Source organism: Phocoena phocoena, chromosome 1 (genome assembly GCF_963924675.1).
Source record: "Phocoena phocoena chromosome 1, mPhoPho1.1, whole genome shotgun sequence".
Taxonomy (NCBI): Eukaryota; Metazoa; Chordata; class Mammalia; order Artiodactyla; family Phocoenidae; genus Phocoena; species Phocoena phocoena.
Window position 1 is genome coordinate 178,178,119 of NC_089219.1, and position 26,004 is coordinate 178,204,122.

A 26,004-nucleotide genomic window follows, 5' to 3' on the forward strand; every position below is an offset into this window, starting at 1 on the left:
TTACAATCTGTTCTTAACCTAAAATTTTGCTTTGATGCATAATACACCTTCCTGAAATAATTCTACAATACAAAAATAATCCCAAACACTGAAAAAAGTTTGCTAAAATAAAATTGGGATTTTTTTTACTTTTTCTACTGGTAGCAATGAAAATCACTAGAAACTATGCTTTTTTTTTTTTTTTAAACATTTATTTATTTATTTATTTTTGGCTGTGTTGGGTCTTTGTTGCTGTGCGTGGGCATTCTCTACTTGCACTGAGTGCGGGCTACTCTTCGTTGTGGTGTGCGGGCTTCTCATTGCGGTAGCTTCTCTTGTTGCGGAGCACGGGCTCTAGGCGCGTGGGCTTCAGTAGTTGTGGCTCGGAGGCTGTCGAGTGCAGGCTCAGTAGTTGTGGTACACATGGGCTTAGTTGCTCCGCAGCATGTGGGATTTTCCCAGACCAGGCCTCAAACCCATGTCCCCTTCATTGGCAGGCAGATTCTTAACCACTGGACCACCAGGGAAGCCCAGAAACTATACTTCTGTTCTTTTCAAATCATCTCCTTTAAAATCAAGCTTTTACAAATAATTGGTATAGAAGATAAAATTCAGTTTTTAAATCTTCAAATTATTTAGATATCAAAGACAGAAATACTGATTTTTTTCATTAATGATGAGAAGAGACTCCATTTAATAGATCTGACATTTATAAATTTTAAGCATTTAACCAAGCTGGAAAATTGGAAAATTATAACAATTACAGGTAGAGAATATCATTTGTCCATTTTCATTACGGTAGTTCATTACGGTAGTTCATTACGGTTCATTACGGTAGTTACCTATCCAGAGAACCAACAGGAGTTCTCAGATCCAATGTCATATAATGGGATTTGGGCAAGTGCTCTGAACACCACTTTTATTTAATATGCACCACATGCACATGATGCAGGCAGGGAGAGGTTATGAATCCATGCACTGAAGACGAGACAGACTGGGGCTATTGCCAAACGTGCGCTGAGTCGATTAGGATGTTGCTCAAAGTTCTTTATACTTAATGGTTTCCTTGAAAATAAGTGCAGAAGCAGAAATGGGTACACATCCCAAAGCATCTTCTTCATTTGGTTTCCTGTGCTTTCTTTGCATTCTGTTTTTCTTTTGCCTAGAAATTAAAGATAGTATACTATAAAATCTTAAAAGCCTGTTCCAGTTCATATTAAAATGAAATGTGTCTAAGAGGGCATTCTTAAGCTAAAAAGCTTGAGATGCGTTGTTTGCAAGATTTCTAGAGAATTATCTTTTATAAGACTCACAACAGACTACTCCTGGACAATGCTATAGTTATGCTTTGCCCTCAATAAAAAAGGGTCATACTTGGTTTGCAGTTCTTTCTTACCTGAAGTTGAAATGTATCATTATAATGGTAACAATTAAAAAATACAAAATTACTCATCCTATAAAGTCATACTCATTCATAACTATTTCAAAACAATATATTTACATGTGTGCCCATTTCTCATACAAACTGAGTATATGAAAAGTCCTGTATTAATCTCTGCATATTTGAATAAATGAGTTTAACATAATAGTTTACATGAGTTTAACATAACTAAGGATTATATACCCATAGTGTTGATAAACCTCACATATAAGTGAGGTTTTTTTCGCTCATGTAAGACCAAAAAAATGTTTTCACAAGTTTCACTTGAACCTCGTAACAAGTATAGAGCTTGAACACAGTAATTCTATTTCACTTTTTAGCAGATGAGGAAGCCAGAGTTTACAGGTGTTATCAAACTTGACCAAGTCACACAGCTAATCTATAACAAAACCTCAAGAGGTCAGACACATATTCTATAGCAGTGCTTCTAATGTAGAGACCAATGACCTGGGGACTGTGTTAAAATGCAGGCTGAATTGGTAAAATGCCTGAGGATCTAAATTTCTAGCAAACTCTCAGGTGATGCCAATTCTGCTGGTCCTCAGGTGACACTTTGAGAAGCAAGATTTTTAGAAGACTAGAATATAATGTTCTTTCCACTATGGCACTTGAATCAGAAAGAAACAAATTCCTTTTAAAAAAAAGACTTTTGCTATTATACAATTAAGAAAAAAACTTCTTTAATAAGAACAACTATAATCTTTTTTTATAATGCATTATAATGATAATAGAATTATCGTACAACCATATGATAAAATTAAGTGCAATGCATTAGAATATATTAAGAGGAAATATGTTATACATACCATATAAAAAATTTTAAATTACTTGCATAAACATTTTTAATAACAAGCATAATTTGTAATTTGATATGTACAATTTCTCAAAGAAGTCTTCTGTTTCCAAATAATAAAAATACTATTCAATTTTAGATATAATTTGGAAATAAAAATATGTACCTCTTTTCTTAGTGATCTCTGAATATACAGGAAGTTTACTAGGATTAACAGGAATCAATCTACTGGTTAATGACATAAATTTTACAACATAATTTAAAAAGCAAAGACATATAATGCAGAGTACCCATACATGTATTAAACTATATAATTCAGATAAAACTAAGGGTAAGCTAAATAAGTTAAAAATAATTACCACCATTTATTGAGCACATATTATGAACTTGACCAATATTATCTCATTTAATCCTTAAGAATGTGAAGTGTGATTACCAATTTATAGATGAGCAAATAGATTCTATAATAAAGTAAATAACTTGCCTAAAAGCAACAGCTAATAACATAACAGCTAAGTAACATATCTGAGATATAAACTGAAAGCCTGTATTCTGTTTTGCCTTTGTTGAAAAATAAAAAATACTGTATTTCAAAATAGCATGGAAAAAAATGTTCACTGTTAAGAAATACTTTCCTTCTATTTAGTGTGCTAGTGAGATACTAAAAATTGCTGACTGAAGTCAAATAATTCTGTAATCATAGGTATTAATGTATGTATTATTGCAGATAACTTTATTCTTCTACCTTATTTCTATTAAGAGATAGAAAAAGTAAGTTCTGCAGATTAGTTATTTATTACCAACTGAATTATAACGTCTTGGTAAAATCTGTACAAAATTCAGTACTGTGCTTTGAATCCCCCATAGCAACAAAATCTGTGACTCTAAATTATGGTAGGTTATTGGTGGTTATTAAAAACCTGGGATAGACAATGATTCAGAAATACATATAAAGGTTGAGATAAAATTTGAAAAGAATTGTAAATGTATCTGAATAAAAGTTTTACAAATGGAATCTTAATATAGCTGATTTTATTTTATATTTTAAGGAAGAGATTTGGTATATGGCACAAGAAGTTTTATAACTTTATATTTTTAGGTTACCTCCTGAGCAATCTTTATGTAATGTATACTCAATGAACTGATCAGATAAGACCAGAAGCTTCATAGAACAAGAACACTTACACGGCAATATCTTAACCTAATTCATTAAAGCCGCATGCTCTTGGGAGAAGCAAAGTCCTCACTCTTTGTTATTTTGTAAAATGAAAAGATTTCCACAGGTCAAATACTTCCACACCATCACAGGCAGTCAGGACCTGCCTCCAATTACTCAGAAATCTGATCCTGGATGGCTTTAGCAAGTAGCAACACTGCCTAGACTAGCCACATCTTTTCTTCTTTCACTTGGCATTGGGGGAAAGGGGGGGATTTTTTTTTTTTTTTTTTTTTTTACGGTACACGGGCCTCTCACTGTTGTGGCCTCTCCCGTTGCAGAGCACAGGCTCCGGATGCACAGGCTCAGCGGTCATGGCTCACGGGCCCAGCCGCTCCGCGGCATGTGGGATCTTCCCGGACCGGGTCATGAACCCGTGTCCCCTGCATCGGCAGGCGGACTCTCAACCACTGTACCACCAGGGAAGCCCAGGGGGGGATTTCTGACATAATAATCCATTTCTGAATTCTACATGTAATTCTTTTCTTAGAAGTATTACTTATTAAGTAATGTTCACTACTAAAGTCTTTATATTGGATATAATTGTAAAATGTAATCTTAATCTATTGTTTTTTTAATTTTTAACATTTGCATTTACCAGCAGAAAGTGATATTTCAATACGATATATGATTTCTTTTTTCAAAATAAGATGAACAAAAATATATTTGTGCTAAGGAAGCTGATTATTGGCAGAAATTAAGCATTTAATTCTAACCACAGATTCAAAATTTGTGGACGTGAAATTTTAAGTGGCATAAAGCTATTTAGGAGCTACGCTGTGACCCCCCAGAATCTTTAGCATGACTTTATTCTAGCACTTATCAGAATAATACTATGCAGCAGAGTACTATAATCATGTATTCCTTTCCCCAACTCAGTTGCTTAAGACAGAAAAATGTATCTTAATTATGTGTATATCCACTGACTTTTAAGAGACTGCCTCAAATATAGTTTCAGCTAGATAAATGTTGGATAAATAATCAAAACATTTCAAAAATTTTAATCAAATAATGAATCTGAATTCCCTTCAGAATCTAGGCACATAAAAGATACTGCATATACAGTATCTTTCTGTATAGTGTCTATACAGAAAGAAATATATCTCAATATTGCTTGTACAATATTATTAGTCAAAGAACAAGCAAGTCAGTAACTACCCTTTCAATAAAACAGACATATAATGTCTTTGTATTATATTCAATAAAACAAATGCAAACACAAGAAGAGACTTGAGTTGGTATTCCACTAACACTAGGTATTCATATACTGCCACCCTGTGTCCAAAATAATGTGAACTAAGGAATTATGGTTCTAATGTAAAAGCTGAAAAGCTATTGTACTCTATCTATGCTTTTTAAAAAATTATGGAAATATACTGTCATTAAAATCAAATAAGAATGGTCCTTTTCTTAATTTGCCCAAAAAAGTTTACTCACAGGCCAATTTTAAAGCACAACATATATATTTTAAATTTCTCTAATAACATTTGTCTGGTCCCTAATAATATTTATCTATACTTAATACCTGATACATCATACAATTGAGCATAACAGTCTATATTTCATTTTGTTTAATATTTTCTACAGAGAAATATTTCATAGTGTTTCATACAAAGAATATAATATCGAGGTACTCTGTTAACCAGGCAATTCTGAGGATCACAGGACCCTAATTGTTAATCTAAAACTTTAAAAATCAGTTTCCCATCTTGGACTTTCATGATTTAACACCCTGAGATACATGAATAGAAAAACCTATATGGAAAAGAGAAGACTTAGTAGTCCTCTTCTAAATTTTCTTAAATGTAAATTTTTACATTTAATGCTAAAAGTTGAAGCACATGTTCAGGATCTAGATAATAATGTATATATAAAAACCTTAACTCACATCTTGTATTATTTAGAATTTATGATGATATCAAGCAGCTCAGTTGAAATGTATCTTTGCTTCATGAACTTAAAAATAAGGAAAAAAAAAACCTACCATGTATTCTGGTCTTTAAGTTAACGGTCCAAATTTTTCACTAACCTATGCTAGTTTTCCCTCAGTGGAAAGAGTAATAACTTAGGAATAAGAAAACCTATTTCTTAGGCTAGGTTATGTTTTTTCCCCTTCATTCTAGTAGTAAATTTGATGATAATTCAAATTTTTGCTAAGTTAAATAAGAAAAATCTATTATTTCAATAACTAAAATTAATAATTTGTTTTCAGCTAAAGAAAGAAAAATGTTTTACATTTCATTCTAATATAGCACAACCTGAATTCCTGACACTAAGGATTCTGGAAAGCTAAAGCAGTAATGCAATTCCTTATTTTTATTTTGCAATATTAGATTGAACTAATGTTCCTCTAGATGAAAAACAGTAAGTAAGAGCAAAAAAATGAAAATAAAAAGCTTCAACCAATTTTATCTCTTCTCAAGCCAAAAAACATTTTTTGGAGAATCTAAATCTAATTTAAGTATTCGCCAGTAAAATACTTACCTTTTCTACTAGTGGTATTAACTGCTGGTGTTCTGCTAAAGTCTTTAACAATTCCATAATGAACGGCAGATAATTATGCTTCCTTCTGATATTTTCAATCTGAAAATAAAACATGTATCAAACCACAGTAACTTTGTATTTTCACTAAGTTTCTGATATTTTAATTTTTGTCTCCAACTCAAAATAGTAATGGAAGAAGATCCTCCATTCCCATAAAAAAAAATATGAGAAATAATGAGACTTCCATTGCGATTGAGAATAAAGACTAATTACAATAAAACATATGGAGACAGTTCCCTGGGTGCTGCTTCCTACTCTTGGCTTAGCAAATAACAGAGGGTTTTAAAAGTCTAATCTGAGATCATTTATGAAAACTTAACTTATGAAAGCAAACTTAGAGGGACTTCCCTGGTGGCGCAGTGGATAAGAATCCACCTGCCAATGCAGGGAACATGGGTTCAAACCCTGGTCCGGGAAGATCCTGCATACCACAGAGCAACTAAGCCTGTGCGCCACAACTACTGAGCCTGCGTGCCACAACTACTGAAGCCTGCGTGCCTAGAGCCTGTGCTTTGCAATAAGAGAAACGACTGCAATGAGAAGACGGCGCACCGCAATGAAGAGTAGCCCCCATTCACAACTAGAGAAAGCCCACTCGCAGCAAACGAAGACCTAACACAGCCAAAAATAAATAAAATTAAATCTTAAAAAAAAAAAAGAAAACAGGAAAGCAAACTTAGAAGGCCCATGTGATAAATTAACACTCTTGCTACTACACCTATGTAAATAAGGCCATGCCTAATGAGACCAGCTTTATTGTGTGATTAAGAACAATCTTTCTTTGACATTATTTTTGACCAAAAGCAAATAGACTGTAGGGAATGTCTGTGCTTCAGTGGAAAACTGCATTGTCTAAAGTATGCTCTCCCAAGTTACGTGATTGCAACCTTTCACTGTCTGGTAGAGGTTCAATTTACTTCCCTTCCCATAGGGGAAGAAAAAAGTTTCCATCTTTTGTGAATTCGTTTCAATATTCCTATACTTCATATAAATTTGAGCTTCTTTGACTTCTTTGAAATAGTTGAAATAGTCTTACAGGTTTGCTCAATTAATGAACGAAAATTTTAACGTGTTCATTTTATATCAATATGAGAATCATTTTATTTTTTTGAACAAAGCATTCTCCAACAATGTAGCAAAGATTCTAAAAACTTAGTTTTATTTTAGATAATTACTAAAAATTAGTTAATTATGTAACAACATTGCATAAGAATATATGAATAATAGGTAGGGTTTTTTTATATCACATAAAATAGAAGATAACATTCAAGTTTTCATCCCTTACTTTCCTGTCACCATATATTCAGCCCTCCTTTTTCCTGCCTGAAATACTCTGGAGCCAGTCCCTACCACTTCCACCTGAAGAAATCCTACTAGTCCAAGGTCCATGTATTCTAAAAATCACATTGCTGGCTGTTAAGTGTGTTGCAAAGCAGTATCCTGACACTGTGGTAAGCAACAGAAAGAAAAAGAACAATCCCTGCCTTCAACTGAGCTTAAAATGAAAAACTGCTTTTTCTATTGTGACAAACATGACAAATTGAATAAGAACCATTTCCAAAGTCCTACAAAATTCGAACTTTCCTTCACTCTTTTCACTCTCTGAAAAAAGCTTATCAGGCAGAGCTTTAAGATGGCAGAAGAATAAAACGTGAAGATCACCTTCCTCCCCACAAATACATCAGAAATACATCTACATGTGGCATAACTCCTACAGAACATCTACTGAACGCTGGCAGAAGACCTCAGACCTCCCAAAGGCAAGAAACCCCCCACGTACCTGGGTAGGGCAAAAGAAGAAAGAAAAAACACAGACAAAACAATAGGGATGGGACCTGCACCAGTGGGAGGGAGCTGTGAAGGAGGAAAGGTTTCCACACACTAGGAAGCCCCTTCGTGGGCGGAGCTTGTGGGTGGCGGAGGGGGGAAGCTTTGGAGCCGCGGGAGAGAGCGCAGCAACAGGGGTGCGGGGGGCAAAGTGGAGAGATTCCCGCACAGAGGATCGGTCCGACCGGCACTCACCAGCCCGAGAGGCTTGTCTGCTCACTCGCCGGGGAGGGCGGGGGCTGGGAGCTGAGGCTTGGGCTTCGGTCGGAACGCAGGGAGAGGACTGGGGTTGGCGGTGTGAACACAGCCTGCAGGGGGTTAGTGCGCCACGGCTAGCCGGGACGGAGTCCGGGAAAAAGTCTGGAGCTGCCAAAGAGGCAAGAGACTTTTTCTTCCCTCTTTGTTTCCTGGTGCGCGAGGAGAGGGGATTCAGAGCGCTGCTTAAAGGAGCTCCAGAGACAGGCGCGAGCCGCGGCTAACAGGGCGGACCCCAGAGACGGGCATGAGACACTAAGGCTGCTGCTGCCGCCACCAAGAAGCCTGTGTGCCAGCACAGGTCACTATCCACACCTCTCTTCCGGGGAGCCTGGGCAGCCCGCCACTGCCAGGGTCCCAGGATCCAGGGACGACTTCCCCGGGAGAACGCACAGCGCACCTCAGGCTGGTGCAACGTCACGCCGGCCTCTGCCACTGCAGGCTCACCCTGCATCAGTACCCCTCCCACCCCCTGGCCTGAGTGAGCCAGAACCCCCGAATCAGCTGCTCCTTTAAGCCCGTCCTCTCTGAGCGAAGAACAGATGCCCTCAGGTGACCGACACACAGAAGCGGGTCCAAATCCAAAGCTGAACCCCAAGAGCTGTGCGAACGAAGAAGAGAAAGAGAAATCTCTCCCAGTAGCCTCAGGAGCAGCGGATTAAATCTCCACAATCAACTTGATGTACCTGCATCTGTGGAATACCTGAATAGACGACGAATCATCCCAAATACAGGAGGTGGACTCTGGGAGCAACAATATATATATATATTTTCCCTTTTTCTCTTTTGTGAGGGTGTATGTGTATGCTTCTGTGTGTTATTTTGTCTGTATAGCTTTGCTTTTACCATCTGTCCTAGGGTTCTCTCTGTCCGTTTTTTCTTAGTATACTTTTTAGCACTTGTTATCATTGGTGGATTTGGTTTTTGGTTTGGTTGCTCTTTTCTTTCTTTCTTTTATTACTAAAAAAATTCTTTTTTAATAATCATTTTTTATTTTAATAACTTTATTTTATCTTCTTCTTTCTTTCTCTTTTTTCTCCCTTTTTTTCTGAGCCGTGTGGATGACAGGGTCTCGGTGCTCCATCCAGGAGTCAGTGCTGTGCCCCTGAGGTGGGAGAACCAAGTTCAGGACACTGGTCCACAAGAGACCTCCCAGCTCCACGTAATATCAAACGGTGAAAATCTCCCAGAGATCTCCATCTCAACACCAAGACCCAGCTTCACTCAACAACCAGCAAGCTACAGTGCTGGACACCCTATGCCAAGAAACTAGCAAGACAGGAACACAACACTACCCGTTAGCAGAGAGGCTGCCTAAAATCATAAGACCACAGACACCCCCAAAACACACCACCAGACGTGGACCTGCCCACCAGAAAGACAAGATGCAGCCTCATCCACCAGAACACAGGCACTACTCCCCTCCACCAGGAAGCCTACACAACCCACTGAACAAACCTTAGCCACTGGGAACAGACACCAAAAACAATGGGAACTACGAACTTGCAGCCTGCGAAAAGGAGACCCCAAACAGAGTAAGTTAAGCAAAATGAGAAGAAAGAGAAACACACAGCAGATGAAGGAGCAAGATAAAAACCCACCAGACCTAACAAATGAAGAGGAAATAGGCAGTCTACCTGAAAAAGAATTCAGAACAATGATAGTAAAGATGATCCAAACTCTTAGAAATCGAACGGAGAAAACACAAGAAACATTTAGCAAGGACCTAGAAGAACTAAAGAGCAAACAAACAATGACGAACAACACAATAAATGAAATTAAAAATTCTCTAGAAGGGATCAATTGCAGAATAACTGAGGCAGAAGAACGGATGAGTGACCTGGAAGATAAAATAGTGGAAATAACTACTGCAAAGCAGAATAAAGAAAAAAGAATGAAAAGAATTGAGGACAGTCTCAGAGACCTCTGGACAATATTAAATGCACCAACATTTGAATTATAGGGGTTCCAGGAGAAAAGGAAAAGCACTGAGAAAATATTTGAAGAGATTATAGTTGAAAACTTCCCTAATATGGGAAAGGAAATAGTTAATCAAGTCCGGAAAGCACAGAGTCCCATACAGGTTAAATCCAAGGAGATTACACAAAGACGCATGGTAATCAAACTATCAAAATTTAAATACAAAGAAAAAATATTAAAAGCAGCAAGGGAAAAACAACAAATAACATACACGGGAATCCCATAAGGTTAATATTTCAGCAGAAATATTAATATTGATATTTCAGCAGAAACTCTGCAAGCCAGAAGGGACTGGCAGGACATATTTAAAGTGATGAAGAAGAACTTACAACCAAAATTACTCTACCCAGCAAGGATCTCATTCAGATTTGATGGAGAAATTAAAACCTTTACAGACAAGCAAAAGCTAAGAGAATTCAGCACCACCAAACCAGCTTTACAACAAATGCTAAAGGAACTTCTCTAGGCCGGAAACACAAGAGAAGGAAAAGACCTACAGTAACAAACCCAAAACAATTAAGAAAATGGTAATAGAAACATACTTATCGATAATTACCTTAAATGTAAATGAATTAAATGCTCCAATCAAATGACATAGACCGGCTGAATGGATACAAAAACAAGACCCATACATATGTTGTCTACATGAGACCCACCTCAGACCTAGGGACACATACAGACTGAAAGTGAGGGGATGGAAAAAGATATTCCATGCAAATGGAAGCCAAAAGAAAGCTGGAGTAGCAATTCTCATATCAGACAAAACAGACTTTAAAACAAAGACTATTACAAGAGGCAAAGAAGGACACTACATAATGATCAAGGCATCAATGCAAGAAGATATAACAATTGTAAATATTTATGCACCCAACATAGGAGCACCTCAATACATAAGGCAAATACAGCCATAAAAGGGGAAATGACAGCAACACAATCATAGTAGAGGACTTTAACACCCCACTTTCACCAATGGACAGATCATCCAAAATGAAAACAAGTAAGGAAACACAAGCTTTAAAAGATATATTAAAGAAGAAGGATTTAATTGATATTTATAGGACATTCCATCCAAAAACAACAGAATACACTTTCTTCTTAAGTGCTCATGGAACATTCTCTAGGACAGATCATATCTTGGGTCAAATCAAGCCTTGGTAAATTTAAGAAAATTGAAATCGTATCAAGTATCTTTCCCGACCACAGTGCTGTGAGACTCGATATCAATTGCAGGAAAAAGTCTGTAAAAAGTACAAACACATGGAGGCTAAACAATACACTACTTAATAACCAAGACATCACTGAAGAATTCAAAGAGGAAATCAAAAAATACCTAGAATGAAAGGACAATGAAAACACAATGACCCAAAACCTATGGGATGTAGCAAAAGCAGTCCTGAGAAGGAAGTTTATAGCAATACAATCCTACCTTAAGAACCAAGAAACATCTCAAATAAGCAACCTAACCTTATACCTAAAGCAATTAGAGAAAGAAGAACAAAAAAAACCCCCAAAATTAGCAGAAGGAAAGAAATCATAAACATCAGATCAGAAATAAATGAAAAAGAAATGAGGGAAACGATAGGAGAGATCAATGAAACTAGAAGCTGGTTCTTTGAGAAAATAAACAAAATTGATAAACCATTAGCCAGACTCATCAAGAAAAAAAGGGAGAAGACTCAAATCAACAAAATTAGAAATGAAAAAGGAGAAGTAACAACTGACACTGCAGAAATACAAAAGATCATGAGAGATTACTACAAGCAACTATATGCCAATAAAATGGACAACCTGGAAGAAATGCACAAATTCTTAGAAATGCACAACCTGCCAAAACTGAACTGGGAAGAAACAGAAAATATGAACAGACCAATCACAAGCAGTAAAATTTAAACTGTGATTAAAAATCTTCCAACGAACAAATACCCAGGAACAAACGGTTTCACAGGCCAAGTCCATCAAACATTTAGAGAAGAGCTAACACCCATCCTTCTCAAATTCTTCCAAAATATAGCAGAGGGAGGAACACTCCCAAACTCATTCTATGAGGCCACCATCACCCTGACACCAAAACCAGACAAAGATGTCACAAATAAAGAAAACTACAGGCCAATATCACTGATGAACATAGATGTGAAAATCCTCAACAAAATACTATCAAACAGAATCCAACAGCACATTAAAAGGATCATACACCATGATCAAGTGGGGTTTATCCCAGAAATGCAAGGATTCTTCAATATATGCAAATCAATCAATGTGATACACCATATTAACAAATTGAAGGAGAAAAACCATATGATCATCTCAATAGATGCAGAGAAAGCTTTCGACAAAATTCAACACCCATTTATGATAAAAACCGTCCAGAAAGTAGGCACAGACGGAACTTTCTTCAACATAATAAAGGCCATATATGACAAACCCACAGCAAATACTGCCCTCAATGGTGAAAAACTGAAACCATTTCCACTAAGATCAGGAAGAAGACAAAGTTTCCCGCTCTCACCATTCTTAAACATAGTTTTGGAAGTTTTAGCCACAGCAATGAGAGAAGAAAAAGAAATAAAAGGAATCCAAATCAAAAAGAAAAAGTAAAGCTGTCACTGCTTGCAGATGACATGATACTATACATAGAGAATCCTAAAGATGCTACCAGAAAACTACTAGAGCTAATCAATGAATTTGGTAAAGCAGCAGGATACAAAATTAATGCACAGAAGTCTCTGGCATTCCTATACACTAATGATGAAAAATCTGAAAGAGAAATTAAGGAAGCACTTGCATTTACCATTACAGCAAAAAGAATAAAATATCTAGGAATAAACCTACCTAAGGAGACAAAAGACCTGTATGCAGAAAATTATAAGACACTGATGAAAGAAATTAAAGATGATACAAATAGATGGAGAGATATACCATGTTCTTGGATTGGAAGAATCAACATTGTGAAAATGACTATACTCCCCAAAGCAATCTACAGATTCAATGCAATCCCTATCAAACTACCACTGACATTTTTCACAGAAATAGAACAAAAAATTTCACAATTTGTATGGAAACACAAAAGAACCCGAATAGCCAAAGCAATCTTGAGAACGAAAAACGGAGCTGGAGGAATCAGGCTCCCTAACTTCAGACAATACTACAAAGCTACAGTAATCAAGACAGTATGGTACTGGCACAGAAACAGAAATATAGATCAATGGAACAGGATAGAAAGCCCAGAGATAAACCCACGCACATATGGTCACCTTTGATAAAAGAGGCAAGAATATACAGTGGAGAAAAGACAGCCTCTTCAATAAGTGGTGCTGGGAAAACTGGACAGCTATATGTAAAAGAATGAAATTAGAACACTCCCTAACACATACACAAAACTAAACTCAAAATGGATTAAAGACCTAAATGTAAGGCCAGACAGTATCAAACTCTTAGAGGAAAACATAGGCAGAACACTCTATGACATAAATCACAGCAAGATCCTTTTTGACCCACCTCCTAGGAAAATGGAAATAAAAATAAACAAATGGGAGCTAATGAAACTTAAAAGCTTTTGCACAGCATAGGAAACTATAAACAAGATGAAAAGACAACCCTCAGATGAAAATACAACCCTCAGAATGGGAGAAAATATTTTCAAATGAGGCAACTGACAAAGGATTAATCTCCAAAATGTTCAAGCAGCTCATGCAGCTCAATATTAAAAAAACAAACAACCCAATCCAAAAATGGGCAGAAGACCTAAATAGACATTTCTCCAAAGAAGATACACAGATCGCCAACAAACATATAAAAGAATGCTCAACATCATTAATCATTAGAGAAATGCAAATCAAAACTACAATGAGATATCATCTCACACCGGTCAGAATGGCCATCATCAAAAAATCTACAAACAATAAATGCTGAAGAGGGTGTGGAGAAAAGGGAACCCTCTTGCACTATTGGTGGGAATGTAAATTGATACATCCACTATGGAGAACAGTATGGAGGTTCCTTAAAAAACTACAAATAGAACTACCATATGACCCAGCAATCCCACTACTGGGCATATACCCTGAGAAAACCATAATTCAAAAAGAGTCATGTACCACAACGTTCACTGCAGCTCTATTTACAATAGCCAGGACATGGAAGCAACCTAAGTGTCCATCAGCAGATAAATGGATAAAGAAGATGTGGCACATATGTACAATGGTATATTACTCAGCCCTAAGAAGAAACGAAATTGAGTTATTTGTAGTGAGATGGATGGACCTAGAGTCTGTCATACAGAGTGAAGTAAGTCAGAAAGAGAAAAACAAATACCGTATGCTAACACATATATATGGAATCCAGGAAAAAAAAAAAAAAGGTCATGAAAAACCTATGGGCCAGACGGGAATAAAGACACAGACCTACTAGAGAATGGACTTGAGGATATGGGGAGGGGGAAGGGTAAGCTGAGACAAAGTGAGAGAGTGACATGGATATATATACACTACCAAACATAAAACACATAGCTAGTGGGAAGCAGCCACATAGCACAGAGATCAGTTCCGTGCTTTTTGACCACCTAGAGGGGTGGGGTAGGGAGGGTGGGAAGGAGGGAGATGCAAGAGGGAAGAGATATGGGAACATATGTATAACTGATTCACTCTGTTATAAAGCAGAAACTAACACAGCATTGTAAAGCAATTATACTCCAATAAAGATGCTTAAAAAAAAAAAAAGCTTATCAGACAGACTGCAAGTGAAGGAGAATGACATTATTAAAGACAGCCTTGCTTAATATTTTACTCTGAGTTATATAATGTTTGACATAATTAAAATAAATTTTAAAAATGTTAAGCCGTAAAAAAACTGGAAAGCAAAATTTAAAAAACGAATCCAACTTTGTATTAAACTGGTGATAGGATGACACCAAGAGAAAATTTTTTCAGATGAATTTTAAAATATGCTAATTTGATTGCACATCCAAAATGAAATACATCCTAACGAAAAAATTAACTGAAGAAAAAACTTCTCAGTTGTTATTAATACTACTGGCACTGTTATTCTGAATCTTTTTATATATACATACAAATACAGATAGCATAAAGAAAATAGGTAATTATGTTAATGTTGATAGAAACCAAGACTTTAAGCTGAAAAGATACAAATGCTTAACTTCAAATATAAAGCCCTTTTATCCTAAATTTGAGTATTAATATGAATTCATGTTGCATTTTCTGTTCAAAAATAAAAGAAACAAAAACTTATTTCTTAGCTCTGAAAAGTCCTAGAAGTAAAGAAGAATCAGTTATGACTGAGCACTCTGAGCAATCAGATAATGGTTTCTAAATACGATTTCTCACCAAAAGCACTCAGGACTTCTTGAAAAAATGGCTGATTCTAAGTCTGAAGCAGGAAATGTACAAGATGAGTCTGAAACATCTTGTCATACTCGAAAGCAAGGAAGCTATGAAAGATGAAGAGAGTCACATCAAAAGGACTTAGGAGACAGCCTGAAGTGGCTTCCAATGGCTAAAGATGGGATAATCTGAGCATCAATAATAACTGCAGTGAACTTTAGCATCAAATATGTTAAATATCTGTTTGTAATAATACTTGAAAAAAGAAAAAAAAAAGGAAAGAAACCTCACTAGTTACCTTTTTAGGATGCCAGGGAATCAACACATTATTCTGAAAAAGTGTAAATGATGGGGAAAAAACAATCAAGCATTCAACATACCTTCATGTCAAAATATACCACTCTATACTAAAACATTAAAGGAACAAATAAAAGGTACGTACCTTGTATCTTTTTAATTTCTGTACTTCTTCTTCAATAAGCATCTGATTTTTGGCAACCTCTGACTGAATAGCACTTAACATGTTATTACCCTGATCTGTATCCATGGGTTCCTCCTTAGGGGAAAGAAAAAGAAATAACACACCCTAATGACTGAGGCTTAAGTCTAAACTATTTTTAAATGATAAACATAGTACAATCATTTTCAAATTTTATTCTTAATATTGGTGATGGAATACCAGCTTACTAACTGCAATATTAAAGGATAAAAGCTAGGTAGTATCTTCCAATTTTCTATGTTCTACAACAATACATATGAATTTTAATCTAAAAATAATCTATACTGTAGCAAACTGAATTGCTATAATCTGCTGTTGAGCTATAAAGTAAATCTGCTTAAATATACTCATGAAAATGTGATCAAAGGAACGTATAAAAGTCTGTCTATTACTAATTCTCTTCTCCAATCATATTTACTAGAAAGATAATCATCATAAGGAATAGTAAAGATTACATGTGAATCTAAACGTGCCCAATTAATTCTGTAAGAAATATATTCTAACTTGCTTAATTATATAATGAAATTACAGTAAATTGTTCACACTTATTTAGCACATACTATTTGTCACTTTTTTTTAAGTGGTTTATATATATGTTATCTCAGTTATTCTTCACAACCACCTTTTAAGGTAAATACTATTATCCCTACTTTACATGAAGAAACTGAGGCACAAAGAAATACACTCAATCATACTTCCACTAAGTGGCAAAGGCAGGAGCTGAATCTAAGAAGCCTGACTCCAGAGTATATTCTTGTAATCACCACTCAGGATGCTTGATTAAATCTATATTTCAGACAAAGAAAGAAAGAAGGAAAAAAGGAAAAGAGAAAATAAATGGTTTCCCTGAGAGAATAACTAAGCTAGAACTTTGTACATAAAAACATGGCCACAAACCTCAGCAAGTTGTCTTTGTAACTCTGCTATCTTCTGTTCATATATCATTTTTCTGTCAGACACAATGGCCATTAAGTTAAATCGAATTTCACCTTCACTGTACCTAAAAAAAAATTAAAGCTTATAATGTAGTAAAGAAATGTAACACTATTACAATTAAGATAATCTATTGTGATTACCCCCTTATTCTCTGGGGTAAACACAGATCTACCAATTGGCTAACCATAGAAACTGACATTAAAAAAAAAAATCTTTCCTAAAGAGGAGAAGTTACAACCAGTATCACAAAAATACAAACAATCATAAGAGAATACTATGAAAAATGATACACCAATAAATTCAGCAACCTAGAAGAAATGGATAATTTCCCAGAAACAGTCTTCCAAGACTGAATCAGGAAGAAACAGAAAATCTGAACAGGCTGATTATTAGTAATGTAATTGAATCAGTAAACAAAAAAATCCCAACAACCAAAACTCCAGGATCAGAGGACCGCACAGGGTAATTCTACCAAACATTTAAAGAGTTAATTCCTTTATTTCTCAAACTATTCCAAAAAACTGAAGAGGAGGGAATACTTCCAAACTCATTCTATGAGTCCAGCATTACCCTGATACAAAAAACAAAGACACTACAGAAAAAGAAAATTACAGACCAATATTCCTGACGAACACAGATAAAAATCCCCAATAAAATATTAGCAAACAGAATTCAACAATACATTAAAAGGACTGCACATAATGATCAAGTGGGATTTATTCCAGGGATGCAAAGATGGTTCAATACACACAAATCAATCAACGTTATAACTGTATCAGCAAAACAATGGACAGAGATCACATGACCATCTTAATAGAGGCAGAAAAAGTATTTGACAAAATTCAACATCCATTCATGATAAAAACTCTTAACAAACTTGGTATAGACAGAACAATCTCAACATAATAAGGGTCATTTAAGCCAAACCCCCAGCTAACATCATACTCAACAGTGAAAAGCTAAAAGCTTTTTCTTTAAGATCAGTAACAAGACAAGGATGCCCACTCCCACCACTTTTATTCAACATAGTATTAGAAGTCCTAGCCACAGCAATCATACAAAAAAAAATAAAAGGCACCCAAATTGGAAGGGAAAAAGTAAAACTCACTATTTCCAGATGACATGATATTAAATACAAAAAAATCCTAAAAATTCTACCAAAAAAACTATTAGAACTAATAAGTGAATTCACTAAAGTTATAGCATACAAAATCAAAATACAGAAATCTGTTGCATTTCTGTACACTAATAATGAACTATCAGAAAGAGAAATCAAGAAAACAATTCCATTTACAACTGCATCAAAAAGAATAAAATACCTAGGAATAAAGTTAAACAAGGAGATGAAAGACCTGTACTCTGAAAACTGTAAGATATTGATGAAAAAACTGAAGACAACACAAATAGAAAGATATACCATGCTCATGGATTGGAAGAATTAAAACTGTTAAAATGTCCATACCACCCAAAGCAGCCTACAGATTCAATAATCCCTATTTTCACAGAACTAGAACAAATACTCCTAAAATTTGTATGAAACCACAAAAGACCCCAAATAGCTAAAGCAATCTTGGGAAAGAAAGAGCTGAAGGTATCATGCTCCCTGACTTCAAACTATACTATAAAGCCAAAATAATCAAAACAGTATGGTACTGGCACAAAAACACACATATAGATCAGTGGAACAGAATAGAGTCCAGAAATAAACCCACAAAACGCACAGTCAATTAATCTACAACAAAGAAGGCAAGAATATACAATGGGGAAAAGTCTCTTCAATAAGTGTTGTTGGCAAAACTGGACAGCTACATGTAAAAGAATGAAACTAAACCATTTTCTCACACCATATATAAGAATAAACTCAAAATGGATTACAGATTTAAATGTTAGACCTGAAACCATAAAACTCCTAGAAGAAACATAGGCAGTAGCTCTTTCACATTGGTCTTAGCAATAATTTTTGGATCTGTCCCCTCAAGCAAGGGAAACAAAATAAAAAATAAACAAATGGACTACATCAAACTAAAAAGCTTTTGCACAGCAAAGGAAAGCACCAACAAAATGAAAAGGCTGCCTACTGAATGGGAGAAGGTATTTACAAATGATATATCTGATAACGGGTTAATATCCAAAATATATAAAGAGCTCACAATCCAGCAATTTCACTTCCAGGTATTTTTCCAAAGAAAATAAAAACACTAATTTGAAAAGATGTATGTGCCCCAATGTTCATAGCAGTATTATTTACAATAGCCAAAATATGAAAGCAACCTAAGTGTCCATTGACTGACGAATGGATAAAAAAGATGTTTTATACACACACAATGGAATATTACTTAGCCATATAAAAGAAGGAAATCTTGCCATCTGCAACAAGATGGATGAACCTAGAGGGTATTATGCTAAGTGAAATAAGTAAGACAGAGAAAAACAAATATTATATGATTTCACTATAAAAAACAAAACAAATACAACCAAACAGAAACAAACTCAAACAAATTCAGATATAGAGAACAAACTAGTAGTTGAGTGGGGAATTGGCAGGGTAGGTGAAATAGGGGATTAAGAGGTATAAACTACCATTTATAAAATAAATAAACAGGGATGTAACATTTAGCACAAGGAATATAGTCAATAATATTGTTAAAACTTTGTATGATGCATAATCTATAAAAATATGTTGTACACCTGAAACTAATACAGTATTAGAAGTCAACTATACTTCAATATAAATTTATTTATTAATACTTTTATCTATAGACAAATAAATAAGCTTTCACATATGAAAGGAAAAAATCAGCTAAATTTCCATCAATCACAAATATATTATTAAATATTTTAGTACCTCCTAGACATTTGAAATAATGTGTTTTCATCAGTTCTCATACTTTCACAAAAAATATGGTAACTATCAATTACCTTTTATCTCAATTAGAAAAAATAATTAAACTAAGACCTCACATTTGTTGAATTAATTTTACTGGCATCTTGATGGTATTAACTATATTCCTTACTATATAATTTTTTCCAAATCATGATTTTGTTTCTATTCTTAACTCATATATGTTTTACATTTCACTTGTACTTTTATCATATACAAACATATAAATATTTATGTAATATGTTACAAATAATCTCTTGTAAAGTTTCTGAATACTGTTTTATTTTCACTACTCTGATACCAATGAAACATCTTATAGTATAAGCTTGTTTATGGTAAGGATTGACATTGGAAAGATTATCCATAACATTATGTAAATGGCACTTAATCAGATGAAAACATGTAGAAAATGTAAGCCTGTTTTTGTGTTAGTTCACCTGCAAAAGCTTCTCATAAATAGTTCTATTCACTGGAAAGAATATGGCCCAGTATATCTGTAGCACTTTGAACTATGAAAAAATGCTGTTTTTAAAACTCTGCTTATGGGACTTCGATTTCCCTATTCCTCCCAGTAAAAAATATCAAACTAAAAAAATCTAGACATATATTTTTTAAAAAATGAAAAAAATTAAAATTCTGAAGTGAAGAGAAGGCAGACATGCTAGGGAACCAGGACCCAAGAATGACAGTGGTGAAGTCTCTGGATTATCATTCTGCTGCGTATGTCCTGGCCTTGGAGTTAAAGAAGCCATCAATTGACAAATGCCAACAGGCACAGACAAAAAAAGCACCAACAGTCTGCTCTTTCTATCCAAACAGGAAAGGGGCAACCTCATGAGAAAACTTTGAGACAATAACCACTCTACCATACCCAAACACAACTGAAAAAACTGGCCCAAACCCTACCGGCCAGCAAAGGCTGGGTAGGGAGCCTGGACTTCCACCCCCACCGGGCTGTAACAGGCACCTGGGGTGGTGTCAGAAAAGGAGCTAGGGAGCTAGGTGTAGGGAGCTAGGACTTTCATCCCTGCAAACAGTAATGACATCTATTTGCAGTGTCAGAGGAAACCAAGTGGGAAGCCAAATGCGAAGTCACTACCATCCAGGAGTAAAGAAGCCCCCCTCCCAACTTTGGTATCAGTGGAGCCATGTAGAGAGCAGTCACAAGGCACTGCTACTCCTCCCAGCCAGGGTAGTATCAGGGGAAGCCCTACTGGGGACCAGAACTCCCAACCCCTGCCCAGCAGTAACAAGGAACCCCTTCCCACCTCAGGTGTCAATGAAGACAGAGTGGGGAACCTGGACTTCTACTTCCACCTGGCAGTAATGGGGTAGCATCCCTGATTTACCCTGCCAGAACAGTGCCCATAAACACCATCTAAAAGAGAAGTTTTAAATAAGATCCAGAGTCTTATAATATAGTACTGAAAATGCCCAGGTTTCAATCAATAATCACTTGTCCTATTAAAAATCATGAAAACCTCAATTTGAATGAGAGACATTCAACAGACAGTGATGACAGATGTCCAAATTCACTGACAGAGACTTTAAAACAGCCATCATAAAAATGATCCAATGAACAATTATGAACACACTGGAAACAAAAAATAGAAAGTCTCGGGCTTCTCTGGTGGCGCAGTGGTTGAGAGTCCGCCTGCCAATGCAGGGGACACGGGTTCGTGCCCCGGTCCGGGAAGATCCCACATACCGCGGAGCAGCTGGGCCCATGAGCCATGGCTGCTGAGCCTGCGCGTCCGGAGCCTGTGCTCCGCAACAGGAGAGGCCACAACAGTGAGAAGCCCGTGTACCGCAAAAAAAAAAAAAAAGTCTCAGCAAAGAAATAGAAGATATAAAGAAGAAACAAATGGAAATTTTACAACTGAAATATAAAATGATAAAAAAGCTGAATGGGTGAGTTCAACAGCAGAATGGAGGAGACAGAGGAAAGAATCAGTGAACTGAAAAGTAGAACAACAGAAATTACCCAACTGAACAAAGAAAACAGACTAAGAAAAATAAAGAGAGCCCCAGGGACCTGTGGGACTAAAGCAGGAGACATTTGTGTCACTGGAGTCCTGGAAGAGGTGAGAAAGAGGGTGAGATTAAAAAAGTTCTCCAAGTTATAATGGCTAAAAACTTCCCATATTTGACAAGATATAAACGCACAGATTCAAGAAGCTGAGCAAAATCCAAATAGAATAGATGGACAGAAATCCACACCAAGACACATCATCCTCAAATATATGAAAACTAAAACCAAACCAAGAAGAAAAAGAATTTGAAACCAACAACAGGAGAAACACCACCATATCTATAGGGCAAAAACTGTTTGAACAACAGTGGATTTATCAGTAGAAACCATGGAGGCCAGAAGGGAACTACATAACAATTTTCAGGTGCTAAAAGAAAAGACTATCAACACAGAATTCTATATACAGTGAAAATAACCTTCAGAAATAAAAGGGAAATCAAGACATTCTTAGATGAAGAAAAACTAGGATTCTGTTGACAGCAGAACTACCCTAAAGGAATGGCTAAATGAAGTTTTCTAAACAGACAGGAAACGATAAAAGAGTTGAGTTCTGGAACATGAAGAAGAAAGAACAATGGAAAAAGTAAAAATATGGGTAAATACATTTTCCTTCTCTTAAGTTTTTAAAATTATGCTTCATGGTTAAAACAAAAATTATAATACTGTCTGATGGAGTCCTAAATGTATGTAGAGGAATTATTTAAGACAATTATAACAATGGACAGTAAAAGTACATAAAAGAAGGTAAGATTTCTACACTTCACTCAAACTGGTAAAATGTTAACACCAGTAGATTGGGATAAATTAGAGAAACCATTAGAAAAGCCATATAAGGAAATAAACTCAAAACCACTATAGATGTCTGAGTAACTCACAGAAAAACAGGAAAAGAAAAACAAAGAAACAAACAAAAAAACAGAACAAAGAGAAAAAATTTAAATGGCAGATTTAAACCATAAGACATTAATAATTACATATTAAATATACATTTCATGTTATACGTAATTTTATAAATCCATTACAATGTAAATGGTCTCAATCCACCCAGTAAGACAGAAAATGGCAGAGTGGACTAAAAAATATGATTCAATGTATGCTGTCTATATGAAATTCACTTCAAATACAATGACATAGGTAGGCTGAAAGTAAAAGGATGGAAAAAATATATCATGCATATATGAATCAAGACAAAGCAGAAGTGGCTATATTACTGTGAAATAAAGTAAACTTCAGAGCAAAGAAAATTACTAGAGAGAAATATTGCATAATGATAAAAAGGTCAATCCACTAAGAAGAAATAGTGATCATAAATGTTTATGCAACGAACAAGAGACCTGCAGAATATGTAAGGGAAAAACTGATAAAACTTAAATTAGAAATAGCCAAATTCAAAACTGTGCCTATTTACAAATGACATGATCATCTATCAATATGTAGGAAATGTCAAGGAATTCACAAAACTTCTAAAGCTGGTGGGTGAGTTTAGCAAGGTTGAAGGATACAAGACAAAGAAAGAAAAAAAATCAACCTTATTTCTACACACTAACAATGATCACATGGAACAAAAAAGAAAATATAGTATCATTTGTAATCGCTCAAAAGAATATGAAGTGCTTGGGTAAAAATCTGACAAAATAGATATGGAACTAGCATGCGGAAAACTACAAAATGCTGATGAAAGAAATTAAAGAAGATCCAAGTAAATGGATAGACATACTATGTTCATGGATTGGAAAAATCAATATAGTAAAAATGCCAATTCTCCTAAAATTGATGTTTGACACAATTCCTATCAAAATCCCAAAAAGAATTTTTGTAGATACAAGATTATACGAAAATTTACATAGAGGGCAGAGTATCTATAATAGCTAAAACAATTCTGAAGAAAAAGAATAAAGTCGAGGGCATCAGTCTACCTGATTTCAAGACTTACAATATAGCCAGTCATCAAGACTCTGTAGTACTTGCAGACAGCAGACAAACAGATCAATGGAACAGAACAGTGAACCAGAAATAGACCCACACAAATATGCCCCACTGGATTTTTTTTTTTTACAAGGGTGCAGCAGCAGTTCAGAGGAGGAAAGGATAGCCTTTTTAACAAACGGTGATAGACCAATTGGACAGAGGAAAAAAAAAATGAACCTTGACTTAACTTCACACCACACAAAAATTAATTCAAAATAGATCATAAACTTAAATGTAAAATGTTATATAAACCTTTTAGAAAAAAAGGAGAAAATCTTTGGGATCTAGGGCTAGGCAAAGAATTCTTAGATTGGACAACAAAAATACAACTCACAGTGGGAAAGATTGACAAATTGGACTTCACTGGAATTAAGAGCTTTTGCTCTGTGAAAAACCATGTTGGGAGGAGGAGAGGATGGGCTATAGACTGGGAGAGAATATTTTCAGGCAACGTGTCTGACAAAGGACTAGTGATAGCTAGAGTATGTAAAGAACTTCAAGGCTTGGGGCTTCCCTGGTGGCGCAGTGGTTGGGAGTCCACCTGCCAATGCAGGGGACACGGGTTCGTGCCCCGGTCCGGGAAGATCCCACATGCCGCAGAGCAGCTGGGCCCGTGAGCCATGGCCGCTGAGCCTGCATGTCCGGAGCCTGTGCTCCGCAACAGGAGAGGCCACAACAGTGAGAGGCCTGAACTTCAAGGCTCAAGAGTCAAAAAAACAATCCAATTACAAAATAAACAAAAGGCATGATTTTCAACATTAGTCGCTAGGGAAATGCAGATTAAAACCACAATGAAATATCACTATCCACCTATCATTTAAACAATGATAAAATAAAGGTTTAAAAACGAGAACATTAGTTATGCCAATAAGATTAGCTGAGCATTTACTTTTGTATCCTTTTTTCTATGACTGGCCTCACTGCGCTGATCCAATCATCTTGATTGCATGCACCTAGGAGGAAATGTAAAAGCATTTATGTCAAATAAAATCAACATTAATATTATTTCAAAAGTTTGGTCCAAAATATCTTTTTACTAATATTTTGACAAATTCAGGATAGTAAAAAACCTTTTAGCATAACTATGTTAAGCTCCAACTCTTACTTTCTTAGTAATGGTAAGGGGAAACAGTATTATCATAATTTGCATTTCCACATTGTTGCGTCACTTAGTGGTGCTAAACAAATGTTTGAGAAAATAATGAACTAGGGAATTATTTCATTAAAACTCACGACTCTGAGATAAGGATAACTACCTTCATTTTACAGATGATGAGACAGAGGGCTAAGAAAAAACAGCTCACATATTAGTAACAAAATAAGGATTCAATCCTTTTGACTCCCCACCATCATAACTACAGAAAAAGAAAATGAAATCCACATACAATGCAAAACCGATTTTACCCAGTTTTTTAATCCTCTTTTTTACCTAAATTTTAGTATAGCCACCAGTTGTATAGCAAAACTGGCTGTTCTGTTTTATATTTTACTTCCTTTATATCTCATGGATCTAATGAATAGAGAATGGCTGACCAGATAGAAGCCAAGAGAAAAAAATGCAGCGATCAGATCAACCCCCAAACCAGAGAAAATCAGCTTCTACAGAATTAAAAGAACATTCCATTAATTTTCTTTAAGAAACATAGAAAAATAAATATTTTTAAACATGTAAATCTGCATTAGATGAAGTATTAGTTCTAGACATGGGCAAGGTCAATAAGAACAAGCAAAATGAATGTGTTAATTTTTTTTTTTAATCTGAAAGTATAAAGTTTTATGGACAGCAGATAACATTAGATTCCATTAAAACAGGTTACACTGCACTTAAACCTAATTTAAAAAAAAGAAAACTTAATGAGGTAAAAATAAGGAGTTAAAATTCTTTTGTGGATCTATTAGTTCATTACTAGATCAGAACCACCTCATCCTCAATAACCATTTATCATTAGCTCAAGGTAGGAGATGGGGTGGGATCAGGACAAATCCACCCTTTGGCACAAAGGACAACACATTAATGCACTAGTTACATAGAAAAAAGTAGTTTTTAAAAGTTAACTGAAAAATTAAAAATAAATTATGTAATCTATGGGTTTAAAAAACTTTTCCTGTAGGAAAAAAACTAAAGGTCCCAATGCAACTACAGTAGTCAACATGTCCTAACTACCTGTTACTTAATTTCATAAAGTAATGAAGAGCTTAAAGCCTGCATGGCATCACACCTCACAGTCACCTCCCCTTTCTAAACTTAAGCAGGACTAGGGCTAAACCAAAGGTGAACACCCAATCTTTTTTTCCTTATCAAAAGTGAAATACCAGGAAT

At 35.5% G+C, this 26,004-nt stretch overlaps 1 protein-coding gene across 3 annotated transcripts in view; it reads right to left on the reverse strand.

The window, feature by feature from the left end:
• Positions 1–858: 858 nt before the first annotated feature.
• UCHL5 (ubiquitin C-terminal hydrolase L5) overlaps positions 859–26,004 on the reverse strand; it is a 46,857-nt gene continuing 21,711 nt past the window's right edge. The window contains exons 7-11 of one of the 3 annotated variants that reach the window (XM_065872686.1): positions 24,574–24,637; positions 16,765–16,867; positions 15,811–15,924; positions 5,914–6,012; positions 859–1,141 (exon numbers count right to left, since the gene is read on the reverse strand). In XM_065872686.1, the coding sequence (XP_065728758.1) occupies positions 1,097–1,141; positions 5,914–6,012; positions 15,811–15,924; positions 16,765–16,867; positions 24,574–24,637 (425 nt within the window). In that variant the 3' untranslated portion in view covers positions 859–1,096. The remainder of the gene's footprint in view (positions 1,142–5,913; positions 6,013–15,810; positions 15,925–16,764; positions 16,868–24,573; positions 24,638–26,004) is intronic. The other 2 variants (XM_065872699.1, XM_065872694.1) reach the window with 2 other exon arrangements.